This window comes from Schistocerca serialis, chromosome 4 (genome assembly GCF_023864345.2).
Source record: "Schistocerca serialis cubense isolate TAMUIC-IGC-003099 chromosome 4, iqSchSeri2.2, whole genome shotgun sequence".
NCBI classification, from domain to species: Eukaryota; Metazoa; Arthropoda; class Insecta; order Orthoptera; family Acrididae; genus Schistocerca; species Schistocerca serialis.
In genome coordinates this window covers 347,355,328-347,378,133 of record NC_064641.1, presented here as the reverse complement: position 1 = coordinate 347,378,133, position 22,806 = coordinate 347,355,328, and the positions used below count along the sequence as shown (strand labels likewise).

The 22,806-nt window shown below is 40.6% G+C and overlaps 1 protein-coding gene across 1 annotated transcript in view; it reads left to right on the top strand.

Moving 5' to 3' along the window:
* Window positions 1–22,806, top strand: part of LOC126474450 (juvenile hormone esterase-like) — a 128,667-nt gene that overhangs the window by 43,637 nt on the left and 62,224 nt on the right. Inside the window, exon 4 of the mRNA XM_050101922.1 lies at window positions 8,513–8,698. Within this exon, the coding sequence (XP_049957879.1) occupies window positions 8,513–8,698 (186 nt within the window). The remainder of the gene's footprint in view (window positions 1–8,512; window positions 8,699–22,806) is intronic.

The following is a 22,806-nucleotide window of genomic DNA, read 5'->3' as shown; positions in this document are numbered from 1 at the left end:
ACAACATGTTCCCATTTCATTCGAATGGTCAATACACAGTCCTGTCGCAGTAACTCAGCATAGCCTGTTTATACATGGGCTGCAGAAGGTGGTAGATACAGCTCTCCCCGGCTTCTGCTGAGTTCCGACTTAAATTGGAACGATCACATGCGCAAAGCTGCGTAAATAACAGCAATTTCAAGTGGCATAGGGACTATCTATAATTTTATTGTAACTGATAGGTTAGAAAAAGGGGACTCGTTTCAAGATATGAGAGTGCCAGAAATATGATTCACTAATGGCTGTAATCATTAAAGGTGTTCTCCATAGGATCCAATGCAGGTATGTGGTTGAATGGAATGACTTGACTCCCAGACAGAATTTCCACTGGAGAGCATAACACTAGAGATGTGATAAGCTAGTGTACGTTTCTTACGATCCCAATCAGCACACCATCTACTGGTTGTGATCCTTCTCAATCAACCTTCACCTATAACCCAGTGGATATATCACAGAACCTCTGACACGCCATCGAGACAGAATGTGTTACAAATACTGGAGAAATGTCAAGCGGCGGCATAAGGGAGTTGCAAATACTGGTTTCATACCACATTCCTTAACTGAATCACTTTCTAAATTCGAGGATTTTATAACGAGGCTGCACGGTCGGCGATGTGTAACCGCACTGTTGGTCTGATAATATACACTCCGTCGATCGCTGTCTACATTCAGTGTCACGGTATTTGTCTGGAAAAACCACATCATTTGGAGGTAATGCCATACCCCGAATTATAAAGTCAGTATAGCTTTTAACAGGGATTCTTGTGTGTACCTATAGGACCAAGACCGCTTGCGACAGTAACATACAGTAGTTGTTGCAATCGTGTTTTTTAACATCAGGCGCTTTGTAAGACTATCATGCCTCTCTTTCTAAGACGCAGCGGTACCACTCTCAGGAAAAACTTATGAGACACGTCCACCCATCGCTGATTTTCCGTTAGTATTATTTCGTATCGCTGGCAATCAGTTATTGGCGAAGTATTATACTTAGTAGTAGGGGGTGCGTGATAGGTTCGCCTTGAGCATGAGGCTTATAAAGTATGTGTGTGTGTGTGTGTGTGTGTGTGTGTGTGTGTGTGTTTGTGTGTGTGTGTGATGTGATGTGTGTGTGTGTGTGTGTGTATGTGTGTGTGCTTGTATATATATGTGTGTGTGTGTGTGTGTGTGTGTGTGTGTGTGTGTGTGTGTGTGTGTGTGTGTGTGTGTGTTCCGTCATATTCAAAGGAAATGACTATGTCCAGTTGTAAGGAAGGTATGGATTTGATGTGGAATACTGTAATAGCAAAGGGAAAACTATGTCAAGTCACAAGAATGGTACAGATATTTCTATTTCCATAGTCACTGCCATCAGCAGGGTGTATATCCAATACATCACTCTTTGTTGAATGTCGTCTAATTGAGACTGCGATCGTAATACTTATTTGTAAGTATAGCGATCAAATATGTATGTGGACAGTTTCCTAGGACGATTCTGTCTAGGGGTGCACCCTGAGTTAATAACGAGTATCAAAACGGATACAGGGATTAGTGAACACAGGGTTGTAGCGAGGTTGAATATTACAACCCCCAAATCCTCCAAAAATAAACGAAAAATATACCTATTCAAAAAAGCAGATAAAAATTCACTTGATGCCTTCCTGAGAGACAATCTCCACTCCTTCCAAATTAATGATACTAGTGCAGATCACATTTGGCTTGAATTCAGAGAAATAGTATCGGCAGCAATTGAGAGATTTATACCAAATAAATTAACAAAAGACGAAGCTAATCCTCCTTGATACACAAAACGGGTCAGAACACTGTCGCAGAAACAACGAAACAAACATGCCAAATTTAAACAGAAGCAAAATCTCCAAGATTGGCGATCTCTTATAGAAGCCCGAAATTTAGCGCGGTTGTCAATTCGAGATGTTTATAACAGTTTCTACACCGAAACTTTGTCTCGAAACCTGGCAGAAAATCCAAAGAGATTCTGGTCGTATGTGAAGTATGTTAGCGACAAGAGACAGTCAATGCCTTCTCTGCACGATAGCAATGGAGATACTATCGAAGACAGTGCTGCCAAAGCAGAGTTACTAAACACAGCCTTCCGTAACGCCTTCACAAAATAAGACGAATTAATTATTCGCGAATTCGAATCAAGAACAGTTGCCAACATGAGTTAACGTAAAAGTAAATTTGCTCTGAGTAGTGAAGCAACTTAAATCACTTAGTAAAAGCAAGTCTTCTGGTGCATACCGTATGCCAATTAGGTTCCTTTAAGAGTATGCTGATGCATTAGCTCCATATTTAACAATCACATACAACTGTTCGCTCGACGGAAGATCCGTACCTAAAGACTGAAAAGTTGCACAGTTGACACCAATACTGAAGAAAGGTAGTAGGAGTAATCCCCTTAATTAAAGGCCCATATCATTAACGTCAATATGCGGCAGGATTCTGGAACATATATTGTGTTCGAAAATTATGAATTACCTCGAAGAGAACGGTCTATTGGCACACAGTTAAATGGTTCAAACGGCTCTGAGCACTATGGGACTTAACTTCTGAGGTCGTCAGTCCCCTAGAACTTAGAACTACTTAAACCTAACTAACCTAAGGACATCACACACAACCATGCCCGAGGCAGGATTCGAACCTGCGACCGTAGCGGTCGCGCGGTTCCAGACTGCAGCGCCTAGAACCGCTCGGCCACCCCAGCTGGCGACACACAGTCAACATGGGTTTAGAAAACATCGTTCTTGTTAAACACAACTAGTTCGTAGTTTCGACAAAAAGTCATCTAGTAAAACAGAAGTGATTTCTGCCGTTCCCCAAGGTAGTGTTACGGGCCCTTTGCTGTTTTTTATGTATATTGGGAGACAATGTCAGCAGTCGTCTTAGGTTGTTTACAGATGATGCTGTCGTTTATCGACTAACAAAGTAATCAGAAGATCAAAACAAACTGCAGAACGGTTTAGGAAAGTATCTGAATGGTGCGAAAATTGGCAGTTGACCCTAAATAACGAAAAGTCTGAGGTCATCCACATGAGTGCTAAAAGGAATCCTTTAAACTTCGGTTACACGATAAAACAGTGAAATATAAAGAGCGTAAATTCAACTACATACCCAGGAATTAAAATTACAAACAACTAAAATTGGAAGGAACACATAGAAAATGTTGTGGGGAAGGCTAACAAAGACTGCGTTTTATTGGCAGGACACTTAGAAAATGCAACAGATCTACTAAGGAGACTGCCTACACTACGTTTGTCCGTCCTATTTAGAATATTGCTGTACGGTGTGTGATCCTTACCAGATAGGACTGATGGAGCACATCGAAAAAGTTCAAAGAAGTGCAGCACGTTTTGTATTAACGCGAAATATGGGAGAGATTGTCGCTGAAATGATACAGGATTTGGGCTGGACATCATGAAGAGAAACGCGGTTTTCGTGGAGGCGGAATCTTCGCACGAAAATCACCAACTTTCTCCTCCGATTACGAATATATTTTGTTGACACCAACCTACATAGGGAGAAACGATCACCATGACAAAATAAAGGCAAGCGCAGCTCTTACGGAAATATATAGCGGTTCGTTCTTATCGCGCGCTATACGAGACCGGAATAATAGAGAATTGTGAAGGTGCTTCGATGAACCCCTTGCCAGACACTTAAATGTGATTTGCAGAGTATCCATGTAGACATAGACGTAGATGCATGGCGGTTGCCTGTGGCAGGAATAATTCAAGTTTCCCGCTTACAGCAGGAGCCGTCCGGAAGGAGAGGCCTGTTGGGATGCAGGAATGTAGATGACATAACACTTTCGTCCTCTAGACGGCCGAATAGCGAAGTAATACTTAGTATGTGTAGGATAGCTTTCGTCATCGCGTCCAAATTTGAGAAGATTCAATGTGAACGTACGTTTGTATTGGACCGTTGTTCCCTCCCATGTAAATTGTCCGGTTGACTGCTTCTGCACATTTAGCGCCTTTATTTAGTTGAGGGAATATCGGTGTGTGCATCTAGCAGGTGTGTGCATCTAGCAGGTGAAAGACGGGTGGAATACAAATTCGCTGGTTCTCTAAACATCAGAGTCGGCCGGTGTGGCCGAGCGGTTCTAGGCGCTTCAGTCTGGAATCGCGCGACCGCTACGGTCGCAGGTTCGGAACCTGCCTCGGGCATGGATGTGTGTGATGCCCTTAGGTTAGTTAGGTTTAAGTAGTTCTAAGTTCTAGGGGACTGATGACCTCAGATGTTAAGCACCATAGTGCTCAGAGCCATTTGAACCATTATTAAACATCAGAAAAACCTGTGTTGACTTTGTAAATTATAAGGATGATTTGGAATCTGTTGCATCACTGATATCGGTATTCGCGAGTGGAAATATCAGTTTCCTCTACTTTTCCGAGGTTTCACGTAAAGGTCGCCGCAGATGAGATCAGTTTCAAGTTACTCAGGTGTTTACAGCACGCTCCACCTCTCTAAATTCGAAGTTCTAGAGAAATAATTTCCAGTCTGTATCTGTACATCGAGAAAGTAATGATGGAAATAAAAGAAAGGTTCAGAAGTGAAATTAAAATTCAAGGTGAAAGCACATCAATGATACGATTCACTGATGACATTGCTATCCTGATTGACAGTGAAGAAGAATTACATGATCTGCAGAATGGAATTAACAGTCTAATGAGTACATCTCACATGTCTTGTGGTGTTATGGTTCCAAATATGTTTCATTATACTGTTTAGTTGGTGGTCATACGTTTTGTCACATATCACACTACAGCCATATTCACATTCACTTTATTTCTGAGACAGTCCAGAGTAGACAAGGGGACAGGACAAATAGAATCTGCAATCGACAGGGAATATCTCAAAGCTTCTAAAACACTGGGTGCCTATAATTAGTCTGCAGAGATCCAGTATGGCAGCGAAACTTGGTAGATATGCTAATGCGTTAATGCAGAACTGATTTACACTGGAAAAAAATAAGTTCCAAATTTTGACACCAAGTGCATATTTGAAGCTGTACATCATCTCATTGAAGTCTCCAGTGCTCGAATTGTATGAACTGTGTAAGTTCCAGTTAAAATAAAATCAACATTGCGCTTTCGCTACTTATTTGAACTTACCTGCCCAAACCCCGCTCCTAATCCATTGTATGTGGAAACAATTCTATACGTCTTTCCTGCATTCACAGAGCCAGATTTGCACCTGGTGGCCAATACTGCAACTAATTTTTTTCCAGTGTAAATCGTCAAATGGCGTCTGGGTGCTCAGATGGAATGACTGAACCGCGGTTCAGGTAAACATCATTCATCATTTTTAAAACATTTATTTTGAAACATTAGAGAGCAAACATCCAATTACTTTTCAAAACAGGAAAATTTTCTGTATATAACCATCGCCTATTGCAGCTTGATAAATTTAAAATAGATTGAATAAAAAAAAAATTCTTTAACAATTTAGAAACAAGCTCAGAGGGCACTTAAATAAAACTTAAACAAGAAATAACTGAATTTACTCTAACTTTGACTTTGAACGTTTATAAAAAGAAGAAAAAACCAATGAATGCAAACATGAGGCGTAATTAATCTGGTGAAGAGAACTAGCTGGCCTTGTTGAATCTCATACCAGAATTCAAATCTACAAAGAGGGTCCCAACTAATATGAAACCAAGAAAATGATGGGTAATAAGGACAATTAATTATAAATGAAGCCCACCATTAACATACTGTCTCTACATCTAAAAAAAGCGATAAAGAGAGAGAGAGATAAAAGAGTAACTTTAATTAAACAAAATTGGCCAGTGCCAGGTAGCAAAATCTTAAAAAAAAATGTAGCAAATTAGGAAAAGGTAAATCACGGCTCTTCACAAACTTCAACCTAGCTAGCACCAGATAATAAAATTTAAGGAAATATAACAACCTGGGCAACGGCCGTCTACGCTCACGAAAACATTAATGCAATAGAGTGAAACTCTTAAACTTACATTAATAAGGAAAATAGATCAAAAGTATTACAATTATTGCGACAGATGCCGGTGACAAGGTTATGTAACTTAATTATCTGCGGCTTGTGGAGTGCAGTAGTCGGCAGATTTGGCGAAGAAAATGTCAGAAGTCGATGCACGCAGGCGGCTGGCCCACAATCGAACTAAGGGGGCCAACAGGCTCGGTGCCCTCTGCGTTTGTCACAACAGCCGTGAGACTGGAACACACTGAGGGAACGTCTAAGTTGCGGCCCCACCAGCCCCTTTCACAAAAAAAAGAAAAAAAAAGGTGTTCAAATGGCTCTGAGCACTATGGGACTTAACATCTGTGGTCATCAGTCCCCTAGAACATAGAACTACATAAACCTAACTAACCTAAGGACATCACACAACACCCAGTCATCACGAGGCAGAGAAAATCCCTGACCCCGCCGGGAATCGAACCCGGGAACCCGGGCGTGGGAAGCGAGAGCGCTACCCCTTTCACAATCTCCCGTAATCGGGTGTTGAGTCATGAAAGAATTCCCGAAGCAGGCACTACTTCCGGAAAGGTCGACAGTTCCCGCAGAAGGAGTTACTAATAATTTTTTATCCTGTCAGATTTACTGCTGAGCATACGGATCAACAACACAATTACTAGAACCACATCTCGGGCATTGCAGCCCTCTGATTGTGCCCGGCACCGGGAGGGAAGATACAGTGACAGTAAACAAACCCAAACATCGCCAATACAGCCTTGTGCTGACTTAGACCGTCTAACTTGCTTAACCAGCTCCAAGCTTCACTTGGGCGACGGACAACACGGTAATTCCATCATGCCAAGTCCAAAACACCTAACGAATGATAGTATCCAAAATACAAGACAATCCGTACGTTAGTTCATAAAGGCTGAATCCTCAGGTGACAGGAAAATGACTTGAACGCACAAATGAAATTAATTTTGATGCTCTAGGAACACACAGCGCCAAGATCACTTACAATAATGAGCACTCAGGACAATCGTTGGAGAACCACCGTGTCAACAGGCCTCGTACCAAATGCTGACGGCCAACGTGACCAAACCCGCGCCCTATACAGCGCATCACTCCCAGTGGAGCAGAGCACGAGTTGATACCGCAAACCACACTGCCGCTGACCACAACCCCCCGGGCGCACGCGGTAGTACTGCTGCACCCCCGTCGTTGGAAAGCGCTCTCTGCAACGTGAAATTGTTAGTTCTCTGGTGCGCACGGTGGGAGATCTGTAAGAAGGAAGACGCCGCGGCTCAAATCGCTTCCGCATTAACGCATTGGGATATCTACCAAGTTTCGCTGCCATGCGACAATTACAGCCAACACTGAACTTCTGAAGGTAGCTGCATTTCAATTAGAGCCAACCGGCACATTGCTAATGGCCCCTCTTTGCGGTGTGACAAACTTCAGTAAAACAATATAGTTTTTGTCACACTCAACAGGGTATTTGACGGTCGACGTAAGCGATTCCATCCACTGCTGTCTCTTGACAATGGAGACACGAATTAACTATCTTTTCTTGATATCCATTAAAGAATGGCACCTACTTAGGTAACATGAAGGCCGCTGAAAAGCCATAGTATCAAATATACCCTATCGATGCTGCTGAAGAACATGATCTACATCCACATCCATACTCTGCAAGCCACCTGACGGTATGTGGCGGAGGGTACCTTGAGTACCTCTATCGGTTCTCCCTTCTATTCCAGTCTCGTATTGTTCTTGGAAAGAAAGATTGTCGGTATGCCTCTGTGTGGGCTCTAACCTCTCTCATTTTATCCTCGCGAGATATACGTAGAAGGGAGCAATATACTGCTTGACTCCTGGGTGAAGGTATGTTCTCGAAACTTCAACAAAAGCCCGTACCGAGCTACTGAGTGTCTCTCTTGCAGAGTCTCCCACTGGAGTTTATCTATCATCTCCGTAACGCTTTCGCGATTGCTAAATGATCCTGTAACGAAGCGCGCTGCTCTCCGTTGGATCTTCTTTATCTCTTCTATCAACCCTATCTGGCATGGATCCCACACCGGTGAGCAGTATTCAAGCAGTGGGCGTACAAGTGTACTGTAACCTACTTCCTTTGTTTTCGGACTGCATTTCCTTGGGATTCTTCCAATGAATCTGTCTGGCATTGCTTTACCGACGTTTAATTTTATATGGTCATTCCATTTTAAATTACTCCTAATGATTACTCCCAGGTAATTTATGGAATTACCTGCTTCCAGTTGCTGACCTGCTATATTGTAGCTAAATGATGCACGTTTAATTCTAGCCCCCTCATGTGGCTAAGCGAAGCCTTCTCTGTTTATACAAAGAGATAGTCGCTGCCTCCATAACTCTTCGAGACAACATGAACTCTACCTATGATTAAGCGTAATAGCCTTGGTAACGCTGTGTTTGTGAGTTGCCCGATTAGCGTTAGTTTCATTTCCTCTAGATTTGGTACGTATGAAACCTTCGAAGTGGATAATCGTTGACCCCTTTTTTGCAGGTTTCTTGAGCACGGATGACGAAAACTGTCCAGGTAATTTTGGCCTCAAGGATCAAGTGGCAGCCTTGAAGTGGGTGAAAGAGAATATAGAGGCATTTGGCGGTAATCCTAACGATGTGACGATCTTCGGTAATAGTGCAGGAGCCGCTAGTGTGCACTATCATATGTTATCTACTGCATCGAAAGGCAAGTTCAAGAAGTATGAGTTACTTTTTAAAAATAGAGACATTATTAACTTTCAAGCGGGTAATCAGCAGTTGTAACAAATTTTCTGAATTTAATGATATTCATTCAGCAAACATTTATTTTAAAAACTTAATCTGTCTGTAAACTAAAGGTTTTTTGTACAGATGAGTAATAGTGCATTGTGAAATCCAGATATGATAAACGTAAGTACCATGAAGTTAACGTTGAAAAGTGAATACAGTGATTCACAGACTGTAATTTTCGAAACGTTCAGGGAATAACTCCTAGTCTCTTTTTCTGATGTTTCGTTTACTGGTTTGAGAAGGCTTGTATGTTGTTGCCTCCTAGGGGCAGCTACCTACTTGTGTCTATCATAATGCCCTCATTGATAAGTTTAGACATTATTTTTCTGTTATTTAGGTAATTATCACATAGATTGAATTCTACAAATACGAAAAATTGGGTCGCTGTGTACTTCATTGACATTATGACTCACTTCATTGAAAGGAGTATACATTTGACATTTGCTATGATGAAATCTCTCGACTCGTTTATAAAATAATAAAACCAAAGTCTTCTGTGTAGTTTCTAATTTAGGGCAGTTTTCCAAACGTCAGGGAAATCTTTTAATTTTGTTGTTACGCTGTCCTCAGTTGCATGTTCATAACTTTCAGATATGTTCGTCTAGGAACAACTGAATAACACCATGTTAAAATGCGACGCGCATTTTGCCTTTATTTTTGAAAGACATCAACAGAGGTATATAATGAGTACGTCATCTTGCTTTATGTGTTATCCGCTGTACTTTCCGATTAAACAGGTTCACTTTCTGACTTTGTGTAACGTAATAATGCTACAAATTTTTACTTACAAGTTTTGAAAATAATGCTCTGTAAGTGTACTTTTTTGCTGGTTTTAAAGTTACTTTTTTTATTTCACTCTTTCGAAATTTCACTAGCGTAGCACTGAGACTACGAACATACATTTTCTTCGTGCTCTATTTTTAATGTTGTTGCCAAATATTGAATGTCGTTCCACATGTTCGAACGTGTCTTCGTGATATATATATATATATATATATATATATATATATATATATATATATATATATATATATATATTTGTGTGTGTGTGTGTGTGTGTGTGTGTGTGTGTGTGTGTGTGTGTCGGCGGTACACTGCCCACTCAGCGGCGAGGTTATCGCCGCTCTTACCAATATTAGGGAAACGAATGTGGCTGAAACGGTTAAAAACGTCATATAATAAGGAGAAGTAAGCCGCGCAGAGTGACATGCTCAGCCAACCTCACTCGCGGTGTGTACACCACAAGCACACATGGGAGGACCCTCTCGCCGCAGCACGGAACCACGCGTCAGAAGGCGGTGTAAAGCTCGCGCAGGACACGGTGGCCTATGGCAGTCACCAGTTTTCGTCCAAAGCGCTAGGCAAGATCATTCGTTTCTTCAGGAGGGGAGGCCCATAAGTGTTTTCCATTCCGTCTTTTGGGGCCGGTCAGTGACGACAAAATCGAGGCGAGCACAGTGCAATCTTTCTCAAACTATTTTACGGAAACTATTTTGTAAACAAAAATAATTTTTGCTTTAACTATAGCTTTGTATGTCAAGTTTATGATGATGTGCCCATTATTTCGTTAAGGATACAGGGTGCTTTTCCGGCTCAATATTATGTAAAAATCAACACCTATTTCTTTCAGGCACTGTTTATAATGTATATGTTTTACAGATTTTTGTTGATATCAGGTAATGTAGCACACTTTCTAAACAAATTAGAAATATTTTGAATATTTTTGGACCTGCTTAGGGTTATTAAAAATATTACAAAGAAACTGATGCATTTTTTTCCAAAATGATTTCTCAAATTGAGGTACCATTTAATCATATGTTATACATTTGAAGGAGACCAAATTTTTACCAGATGTGCATGACATGATGGATGAGGTACTAGACCTATTTAATTCCGCCTATTATGTATATTACAACGATAAAAAACATCACATCTTACATTTTCATTTTTATAATTTTTTCCTGATAATAATTTTTTTCTATAATTTAGTTGATTCTGCAATAAAGTTTAGGTTTGGTATATAAGTATTGACTACTGCAAGTTACAGAAAAAAATTACAGCAATGCTTTAGAAACTTAAGGAAATATTTGTACCCAAATTCTGAAAAAATACAGCTTGCAGGAAATTGCGAATCAAGATATGAGTCCAATTAAACTGCGCCTCAGAACATTCCTGGAGCATAGTCTTCACCCTGCATCATTTCTTCATCTTCAGGCTTCCTCTTGGAATTTCTTCTAGCAATTCTTGCTTCTTTGGTAACTTGAAGAGCGAATCTTTCAGCTTCATGCACCCGTTGTCTGTCACACGCAAGCAACTTATCTTTCATGTTAGAGCCACATTTTATGCCTAAATTTCTCAGGACTTCCAACCTTCCTATCACTCCATCACTTAAACATATCACTGCATCAAGTACATCAGATTTTAATGTATTTAGTCTTACAAAAACATTCTTGGGTGATCTTTGCCATATGCAATAGTTGAAACTTTAATTTGTATTCTGAGTGCACCCATGAAGACATTTACTAAGCAAAACAGGGTCACTCAGGTCTCTAAAAATTGGTTTTATTTCATACATAACAGGCTTAGGAAAAGAATGCTTATAATGGTATATTTCACCACTTTGTTTTCCTTTTTGGTAACCACACCAAGAATCTGCTCCTTTAGGGCAAAGTCCGTGAACAGGGTGGTCATTCATGGACAACTTATGAAAGTAGGTGACCCATACAGCTTTTCTCATTGCTGTAACATCATTCATAAGTGCAGTTCGTCTAATGACCAGCCCGTAATAACTCTGAAGTAGGTGTATTTCAGTTTCTGTCAATCTGCCTCGGCCAGACACAGATTTTCCATTAGATAGCAACTTTCCTTTCATTTCTCTTCGTAGCTTCCTCAATCTACCACCCATCCACTTTTTCACATGTCCACAACACTAAAATTTTGTTACCAGGGTATCACCATAAACATTGAACTCATTAATTTTATTGAAAACTTTAGAGTCCCCATCACCTAGGTACTTCGTATATCTAACGTTATAAACGGGCAACAACTTCTGAAATATTTTTAGAGCACTATTACACTCCATACCTCCACTGTAACCATCACAATTCTTAGAACACTGATGTTCAATATGTCCTTCAGAGTTACCACGGCAGGTGTGGCAGTGCTTAGATAAGCACTCAACATCAACAACTTTTCCATTCTCCAGAGAAGTAGCACTTACAACACCATTCAAGGAACGGTGTCCTCGACGTTGCCATGTCCCATCAAGTGCAACAGCAATGCCCCTGGATCCACTAACATTTACAGTTTCTTCTATTGCGCGTTTCATAGATGCATCAGACACAATCGTCAAGGCACCTAAAAGTATTTTTATGTACTTGCTGAACCTACTGGGAGTATTAGGAAGGTCCATCAAACCACAAAACGTTTGAGCAGCCTTTTTCCATTTCCTATTGCACCCATTGCACACACTAACTTCAAATTCACATCGTATGAATCATGCAGAATGTATGAGGTTATTTTTGAAGTAGATTTATTGCATGATCTACACAGTACAACTAATTTTGACGCTAAACCCTTCCTGCTACTATGCTGTTCAGTTATTTCCAGACAGCCTACATACCACATTATTTACATTTCGCCACTTCCTTTCTCAAAGAAGATAAGATGCCCACAACAACAACAACAACAACAAATCGTCTACAAAAAGCGTCATTGTTAACACAAAAATTTGAAGCAGCAGGAGGCGTGCCATGTAGGAGTTTCTTCCCGTAAGAACTGATACGTAGATTACTTTCAACAGTGTGGCTTGCTTTTTTGTGAACTGGTTACCACGTAATTTCCTTTTATTGAATTTTTTGATGCGTGGCACAGTCCGTATTTATTGCACACTTAAGGATATACAATAAAAGAAATAATTCAGGTAGTGAAGGGAGACGAAAATTTAATAGTCATGGGTGACTGGAATTCGTCAGTAGGAAAAGGGAGAGAAGGAAACATAGTAAGTGAATATGGATTGGGGGGAAGAAATGAAAGAGGAAGCCGCCTTGTAGAATTTTGCACAGAGCATAACTTAATCATAGCTAACACTTGGTTCAAGAATCATGAAAGAAGGTTGTATACCTGGAAGAATCCTGGAGATACTAAAAGGTATCAGATAGATTACATAATGGTAAGACAGAGATTTAGGAACCAGGTTTTAAATTGTAAGACATTTCCAGGGGCAGATGTGGATTCTGACCACAATCTATTGGTTATGAACTGCAGATTGAAACTGAAGAAACTGCAAAAAGGCGGGAATTTAAGGAGATGGGACTTGGATAAACTGAAAGAACCAGAGGCTGTAGAGAGTTTCAGGGAGAGCATAAGGGAACAATTGACAGGAATGGGGGAAAGAAATACAGTAGAAGATGAATGGGTAGCTCTGAGGGATGAAGTAGTGAAGGCAGCAGAGGATCAAGTAGGTAAAAAGATGAGGGCTAATAGAAATCCTTGGGTAACAGAAGAAATATTGAATTTAATTGATGAAAGGAGAAAATATAAAAATGCAGTAAATGAAGCAGGCAAAAAGGAATACAAACGTCTCAAAAATGAGATTGACAGGAAGTGCAAAATGGCTAAGCAGGGATGGCTAGAGTACAAATGTAAGGATGTAGAGGCTTGTCTCACTAGGGGTAAGACAGATACTGCCTACAGGAAGATTAAAGAGGCCTTTGGAGAGAAGAGAACCACTTGTATGAATATCAAGAGCTCAGATGGCAACCCAGTTCTAAGCAAAGAAAGGAAGGCAGAAAGGTGGAAGGAGTATATAGAGGGTTTATACAAGGGCGATGTACTTGAGGACAATATTATGGAAATGGAAGAGGATGTAGATGAAGATGAAATGGGAGATAAGATACTGCGTGAAGAGTTTGACAGAGCACTGAAAGACCTGAGTCGAAACAAGGCCCCCGGAGTAGACAACATTCCATTAGAACTACTGATGGCCTTGGGAGAGCCAGTCATGACAAAACTCTACCACCTGGTGAGCAAGATGTATGACACAGGCGAAATACCCACAGACTTCAAGAAGAATATAATAATTCCAATCCCAAAGAAAGCAGGTGTTGACAGATGTGAAAATTACAGAACTATCAGTTTAATAAGTCACAGCTGCAAAATACTATCGCGAATTCTTTACAGACGAATGGAAAAACTGGTAGAAGCGGACCTCGGGGAGGATCAGTTTGGATTCCGTAGAAATGTTGGAACACGTGAGGCAATACTAACCTTACGACTTATCTTAGAAGAAAGATTAAGAAAAGGCAAACCTACGTTTCTAGCATTTGTAGACTTAGAGAAAGCTTTTGACAACGTTAACTGGAATACTCTCTTTCAAATTCTGAAGGTGGCAGGGGTAAAATACAGGGAGCGAAAGGCTATTTACAATTTGTACAGAAACCAGATGGCAGTTATAAGAGTCGAAGGGCATGAAAGGGAAGCAGTGGTTGGGAAAGGAGTGAGACAGGGTTGTAGCCTCTCCCCGATGTTATTCAATCTGTATATTGAGCAAGCAGTAAAGGAAACAAAAGAAAAATTCGGAGTGGTATTAAAATTCATGGAGAAGAAGTAAAAACTTTGAGGTTTGCCGATGACATTGTAATTCTGTCAGAGACAGCAAAGGACTTGGAAGAGCAGTTGAACGGAATGGACAGTGTCTTGAAAGTAGGATATAAGATGAACATCAACAAAAGCAAAACGAGGATAATGGAATGTAGTCAAATTAAATCGGGTGATACTGAGGGGATTAGATTAGGAAATGAGACACTTAAAGTAGTAAAGGAGTTTTGCTATTTAGGGAGTAAAATAACTGATGATGGTCGAAGTAGAGAGGATATAAAATGTAGACTGGCAATGGCATGGAAATCGTTTCTGAAGAAGAGAAATTTGTTAACATCGAGTATAGATTTAAGTGTCAGGAAGTCGTTTCTGAAAGTATTTGTATGGAGTGTAGCCATGTATGGAAGTGAAACATGAACGATAACCAGTTTGGACAAGAAGAGAATAGAAGCTTTCGAAATGTGGTGCTACAGAAGAATGCTGAAGATAAGGTGGGTAGATCACGTAACTAATGAGGAGATATTGAATAGGATTGGGGAGAAGAGAAGTTTGTGGCACAACTTGACTAGAAGAAGGGATCGGTTGGTAGGACATGTTTTGAGGCATCAAGGGATTACAAATTTAGCATTGGAGGGCAACGTGGAGGGTAAAAATCGTAGAGGGAGACCAAGAGATCAATACACTAAACAGATTCAGATGGATGTAGGTTGCAGTAAGTACTGGGAGATGAAGAAGCTTGCACAGGATAGAGTAGCATGGAGAGCTGCATCAAACCAGTCTCAGGACTGAAGACCACAACAACAACAAGGATATACACTTCCACAAATATATGTAGCACTTTGGCAACAAACATTCAGTAATACATGAACAAACTGCTTTAGCGAAACAAAAGTAAATACCAGGAAAGATAATCATTTACAGACACTGGAAACCTGCACTGTTACCAACATATACAATGTATCATACGTATAATCGCTGGAAACAGAAAGATCACAGCTCTTTTCGAAATAATAATGGTTTCTGTGACAGAAATAAAGAGGGCCTGGTGGCATACATAACCGTAACTTTAAAATTTGGCATAAATAGGTCAATTTTCATTTGGAACCCTATAATATATATACATAAATGTAATCGGGAAAGACTATATAATTTAATAAATTCATAAAAATTCTGTTTTTCCACTATTAAGCACCCTGTATCCTTAATGGTCGTAGTTATTGTGATATTTATGTGAAAAATGAGATACTGCGTGAAATTCGGAAAAGTTTGAAATGTAAAACAGAAGTCGCTATGATTTTGCGTTTTGTGCATATTACATAATAAGTTGTTGCTTATGAAATTTACGTAAGATAGTGAATTTTGCTGTAGACTTGAGTAGAGGTATCTATCTTTCACCAATCTCGAGAAAATTCATCCAATGTAGTACAGTCATTTGTGATAGCGCAGCGCTAGCGATAAAGCCACAGTGAAATATCCAAAACATTCCTCATATTTCATAAATGGTTTCAGATATCGAAATGAGATTTTGGCAAATGATAGCAAGCAAAGAGGAGAGTATTTTAACATACCGTTATTATGTAAAATTTTATTATCTATCGTGTTAGTCCAATAACTACAGATTTTTCGGTGAAAGAATGTAATTTTTAAGGGTCATCGATTGCTGGTGGATCGAGAAATGCTATGGGTTTTGGAACAACATATTTGAAGACATCACTAGTTTTTTTGTACAGAGGATGTAATTTTTCATAAGCTACTGCCTTTTTTCCTCAGTTCCTCAATTAACAAATCACTGTTTTAGAATTCCTTCCCCATGTTTGTGAAGTGAGACAGTGTAAACTCCGTTGTGTTTTGGTAAAGCAAGCAAATTTTTACAATACTACGAGACATTTGTAGGTTTTAGTTAAAACCCGCCACTCATGACGCTTCTCTAACAGTTACAGATGGTCAACAAGCCAGGCGAAAATAGATCGCTGCATTTTCGGCGGAATTCTTGTAGATACAGACGAAAGCAGAGGTGACAGTAGATCTTTCCTAATGGTCATCATTAAAGTGTGAGGGTGGAACGCCCCACTTAATATTTACGAAAAATGTGACCGTAGGCCGCATTTTAGAACGGCACTTTCCCCTACAGCCCTGAGAGCGAACCTCACACCACTGCCGCTCTCCCCACGCTTCGCCAGCCGACTGCGCATCTAGCGGCCACGGCAGTTTGTACGCACTGTAGTATGCGATGACGAGTGAGAAGGACCTCATTCCGACAGCGTAAACGAAAGGAATTACGCCTTGGCCGAGTTTTTGCTTTACAAGAAGCGGCTTATTATCGGTTACTGCCAACAACTCTTCTTCCCATGTATACATGTCTCTGTTCATCAAAAGTGATGTGATAGCATGTGGGTGGATAGTGCACTGAACTATCGGGTTATCGTGATATGTCTCCCCGTAATATCCATGTGCCCTGCTACCCAGTAGAAAAATGCCTCCTTTCCCTGTCTTTGTAATTGAAGGAGCACGACCTGGATCTTCTGGACTACTTTATCCGCTAGGTACAAATACTGTAGACACATCTCATCTGCTCCGGTGCCCTCAGAATCGGTTACAATTATACAGCAAACACTTTAAACTCTTGAGGCAGTGGCGTCTTGAGGAAACGATCAGTGAAAAAAGCAGAGCAACCAACTGAGTCCCCTCTGTTTTCACGCGCTGTGAACACAGCTTTATGAGTATAGTGGTGACGTGTCAGGGCTGGCGGAAAACGTTTCGTTTGCCGTCCGCAACGCGGCCTTAGATATTTTTAAGTAGCCCAGCAATAATTTCGTGTGAACATTAGACAAATGTTCATTTCAGTGTAACGACTTTTTGCATGCCGTTCGTACTGAAATCCTTGTGGCGAGTGGAACATCGAAACACTCCACTTTTAAGGCGGGCTAAACTGTCTTTGACTCCTCCGGCTGGCGTTTAATAGAGACAGAGTATGTAAAACTATGAATAAGATTTTGATTATTAATTGTGCTGTGTACCGAGGAAAGGAAACGATTTTACTGAATTGTCAGTATCTATTGCACGTCATGCAAAGGAAATTTGCCAATATCGGTTATTTCGTGAGATATTGTCTACGTGACCTCAGTAGTTACGTTCTCGCTATCTCACAGTATCAAAGTAGAGTATATATTCAGCTAAGGTGTACACAATTGGAATGCAGACTATAGGTAACTCGGTTACGACTATTTTAAGGATACCTCCACAGTACGTATACTTGCCCTTGTTGTGTGATGGACAATAGACATTAGGACCCAGGCGAATAGACTGACCGAAATACGGAAATCAAACAACGAATTTAACCATCCACCCCACAACAACTTAGGAACTCTGGTGGCCTTCCCATCTGTCACAGACAGAAGTAATTACAAATACGAACTATGGTCTGCCAAATAAAATACATCAAAGACAAAAAAGTACATCAACAAACAAACAAATCATTAAAATTTTGTATGGTTTGTTCAAGAGAAAGAGCTACGCATACTGAGCAAGTCAATAACGCACTGGCCCTTCTCTGAACCTTATGCAAGCAGTTATTCGGCTTAGCATTGACTCATAGACTTGTTAAATGTCCTTCTAAAGGATATCGAATCATATCCTGTCCAAACGGCGAGTAATATCGTCAAAATACCGAGATTGTTTGAAGGTCCTGACCATGATGCTCCAAACATACTCATTGGAGGAGGGATCAGGCGACGTTACTGGCCAGGGTATGGTTTGGTAAGCACGAAGACAAGCAGTAGAAATTCTCGCGCTGTGCTGGTAGAGATTATCCTGCTGAAATATAAGGCCATGATTGCCTGCATGACAGGCAACAAACCGGGTAGTAGAATATCGTCAACGTAACGCTGTACTATAACGGACCCGAGAGTATCAACAAAAGGGGTGCTTCTATGAAACGAAATGACACCTGGTTGGGATCCCACTGCTGTACAGGGCGTCTCCAGACTAGAATCTCATTCACTTCAAACCGTCTTCAGTGTTGAGTCACGCTTCGAAAGAGCCGCTATGTCTGGAGTCGCCCTGGACAGTGGTGGGATCCCAACCTGACTCTCCCGCACTATACATTCCTACAAGCAGGAGTGATGGTCTGGGATGCTATTTCTTTCCATAGCAGGACCCCTTCGGTTGACATCCGCGGCACCCTTGCAACACAGCGAGATGTCGACCATATTCTACGCGCCGTTTTGTTGTCCGTCATGACACGCCATCATGGGCTTACATATCAGCAAGACGATTACAGCCCGCACACGGCAAGAGTTTCTACTGCTTATCTTCGTGCTTGCCAAAGCCTAACTTCACCAGCAACGTCACCGAATCTTTCCCCTATTGGAGCATTATGCACAGAGCCCTCCAACCAGCTCGGGAATTTAACGATTTAACACCCAGTTGTACAGGATTTGGCACGATATCGCTCATGAGGCCATCGAACTTCGTGAATCAGTGCCAAGCAGAATAAGTGTTTTCGTAATGGCCAGAGGTGGACGAACGTGTATTGACTTGCTCAGTTTGTGAAGCTCTTTCTCTTGAATAAATCATTCAATTTTTATGAAATCCTAGCCATTTGTTTGTGTACGTGTATGCATCTACCGATTTGCGTCACATTCGGATAATTCTTTCGCGGGATCGTCGGCTGTTCTTTTTTCTTTCTTTCTTTTTTTTTTTTGCTTTAGAATCTATTATTTAGGTGGCTTAAATAAACGAATGTTATTAGCGTGCTACATCTTTATCCTTCATGTCTACATATTCATTTCCAAACAGTCAACATGCCACTAACACATTTCTCCCTACGAGAGATCAGTTTGTTGATACTGTCACTGTAGAATGTCTGTCTTTAGTGGTGGATCCACAACCTCACTTCTGCTTGCACTGCTTCATCACTATCATAGTGAGCTCCTCGAAGGTGTTCTTTAAGTTTCGGGAATAGATGAAAATTGGATGGTGCCAAGTCGGAACTGTATGGAGGCTGTTAGATAACATTGGATTTTAAGCGTCAGATTGTTGCAGATGTGCAGAGCTAGAGTGTGATCTGACTTTGCATGCAGAAGGATAGGGAGCTCCGCCGTAGATGAATTCTTTGGAATTCGAAATTCGACTGTTGCACGCTGTTTCTCACGCACCAACATAGTTACGACACACCGCTGAGTACACCTTACAATTTGAAGCCCTCTAGGGCTTCAGATATGTGGGTATATCGAATACGGATGCAGAATATTAATAATGTTTATCTAATTTTTTTAAAAGAACTTTTAGAATTTTCACATTAAAAATCGGAGGCATTACTTTTCGGCACGTCCTTGTGGATGCTGTTGTTGTTGTGGTCTTCAGTCCTGAGACTGGTTTGGTGCAGCTCTCCATGCTACTCTATCCTGTGCAAGCTTCTTCATCTCCCAGTACCTACTGCAACCTACATCCTTCTTAATCTGCTTAGTGTATTCATTTATCCCCCACGCTGCCCTCCAATACAAAATTGGTGATCCCTTATGCCTCAGAACATGTCCTACCAACCGATCCCTTCTTCTAGTCACGTTGTGCCACAAACTTCTCTTCTCCCCAGTCCTATTCAATACCTCCTCATTAGTTATGTGATCTACCCATCTAATCTACAGCATTCTTCTGTAGCACTACATTTCGAAACCTTCTATTCTCTTCTTGTCCAAACTATTTATCGTCCATGTTTCACTTCCATACGTGGATACACTCCACACAAATCCTTTCAGAAACGACTTCCTGACACTTAAATCTATACTCTATGTTAACAAACTTCTCTTCTTCAGAAACGCTTTCCTTGTCATTGCCGTCTACATTTTATATCCTCTCTACTTCGACCATTATCAGTTATTTTTCTGCCCAAATAGCAAAACTCATATACTACTTTAAGCGTCTCATTTCGTAATCTAATTCCCTCAGCGTCACCCGATTTAATTCGACAACATTCTATTATACTCCTTTTGCTTTTGTTGATGTTCATCTTATATCCTGCTTTCAAGACACTATCCATTCCGTTCAACTGCTCTTCCAAGTCCTTTGCTGTCTCTGACAGAATTACAATGTCATCGGCGAACCTCAAAGTTTTTATTTTTTTTTCCATCGATTTTAATACCTACTCCGAATTTTTCTTTTTGCCTTCACTGTTTTCTCAGTATACAGACTGAATAAGATCGGGGACAGGCTACAACCCTGTCTTACTCCCTTCCCAACCACCGCTTCCCTTTCATGTCCCTCGACTCTTATAACTGCCATCTGGTTTCTGTACGAATTGTAAATAGCCTTTCACTCCCTGTATTTCCCCCTGCCACCTTCAGAAATCGAAAGAGAGAATTCCAGTCAACATTGTCAAAAGCTTTCTCTAGGTCTACAAATGCTAGAAAGGTAGGTTTGCCTTTCCTTAATCTAGCTTCTAAAATAAGTCGTAGGGTCAGTATTGCCTCACGTGTTCGAATACTTCTACGAAATCCAAACTGATCTTCCCCGAGGTCGGCTTCTACTAGTTTTTCCATTCGTCTGTAAAGAATTCGCGTTAGTCTTTTGCAGAGGTGACTTATTAAACTAATAGTTCGGTAGTTTTCACATCTGTCAACACCTGCTTTCTTTGAGATTGGGATTATTATATTCTTCTTGAAGTCTTAGGGTATTTCGCCTGTCTCATAAATTTTGCTCACCAGATGGTAAAGTTTCGTCAGGAATGGCTCTCCCAAGGCTGTCAGTAGTTCTAATGGAATGTTGTCTACTCCCAGGGCCTTGTTTCGACTCAGGTCTTTCAGTGCTACGTCAAACTCTTCACGTACTATCATATCTCCCATTTCATCTTCATCTACATCCTCTTCCATTTCCATAATATTGTCCTCAAGTACATAGCTCTTGTATAGACCCTCTATATACTCCTTCCACCTTTCTGCTTACCCTTCTTTGCTTAGCACTGGGTTTCCATTTGAGCTCTTCATATTCATACAAGTGGTTCTCTTTTCTCTAAGGGTCTCTTTAATTTTCCTGTAGGCAGTATCTATCTTACCCCTAGTGAGATAAGCTTCTACATCCTTACATTTGTCCTCTACCCATCCCTGCTTAGCCATTTTGCACTTCCTGTCGATCTCATTTTTGAGACGTTTGTATTCCTTTTTACCTGCTTCATTTACTGCATTTTTATATTTTCTCCTTTCATCAATTAAATTCAATATTTCTTCTGTTACCCAAGGATTCCTACTGGCCCTCGTCTTCTTACCTACTTGATCCTCTACTGCCTTCACTCTTTCATCTCTCAAAGCTACCCATTCATCTTCTACTGTATTTCTTTCCCCCATTACTGTCAATTGTTCCCTTATGCTTTCCCTGAAACTCTGTACAACCTCTGGTTTAGTCAGTTTATTCAGCTCCCATCTCCTTAAATTCCCACCTTTTTGCAGTTTCTTTAGTTTCAATCTACAGTTCATAAACAATAGATTGTGGTCAGAGTCCACATCTGCCCCTGGAAATGTCATACAATTTAAAACTGGTTCCCAAATCTCTGTCTTACCATTATATAATCTATCCGAAACCTGTCAGTATCTCCAGGCTTCTTCCATGTGTACATCCTCGTGGATAGTAACAGTAATAACAACAAAGGGATTGGGTAGTAATTAACGTTTGTGCTACATTCTGGCAATAAGGAATATATGTCTCCATTCAACAATCTCATTTCAATACAGTTAAACCGGAAATTATTGCGCCTCAAGAGCTTCTGCGAATTCGTAAGTTTTAATTATCTTTGCTGCTCACAGAAGTCCAAATGAAACTGTTCACCAACAGAGCCAAACGCAATGAAGCAAACGATGATCTATTTTTTAACTTGTGAGAAAGTGGGAACGTAATATTAGACAGCGCTGAATTAGGATTTAAAACTGGTTATGCAGGGTGAGTCACCTAACATTACCGCTGGATATATTTCGTAAACCACATCAAATACTGACGAATCGATTCCACAGACCGAACGTGAGGAGAGGGGTTAGTGTAATTGGTTAATACAAACCATAAAAAAATGCACGGAAGTATGTTTTTAACACAAACCTACGTTTTTTTTAAATGGAACCCCGTTAGTTTTGTTAGCAGATCTGAACATATAAACAAATACGTAATCAGTGCCGTTTGTTGCATTGTAAAATGTTAATTACATTCGGAGATATTGTAACCTAAAGTTGACGCTTGAGTACCACTCCTCCGCTGTTCGATCGTGTGTATCGGAGAGCACTGAATTACGTAGGGATCCATAGGGAACGGTGATGGACCTTAGGTACAAAAGAGACTGGAACAGCACATGCTAACACATTTTTATTGGTCTTTTTCACTGACGCACATGTACATTACCATGAGGGGTGAGGTACACGTACAAACGTGGTTTCCGTTTTCAATTACGGA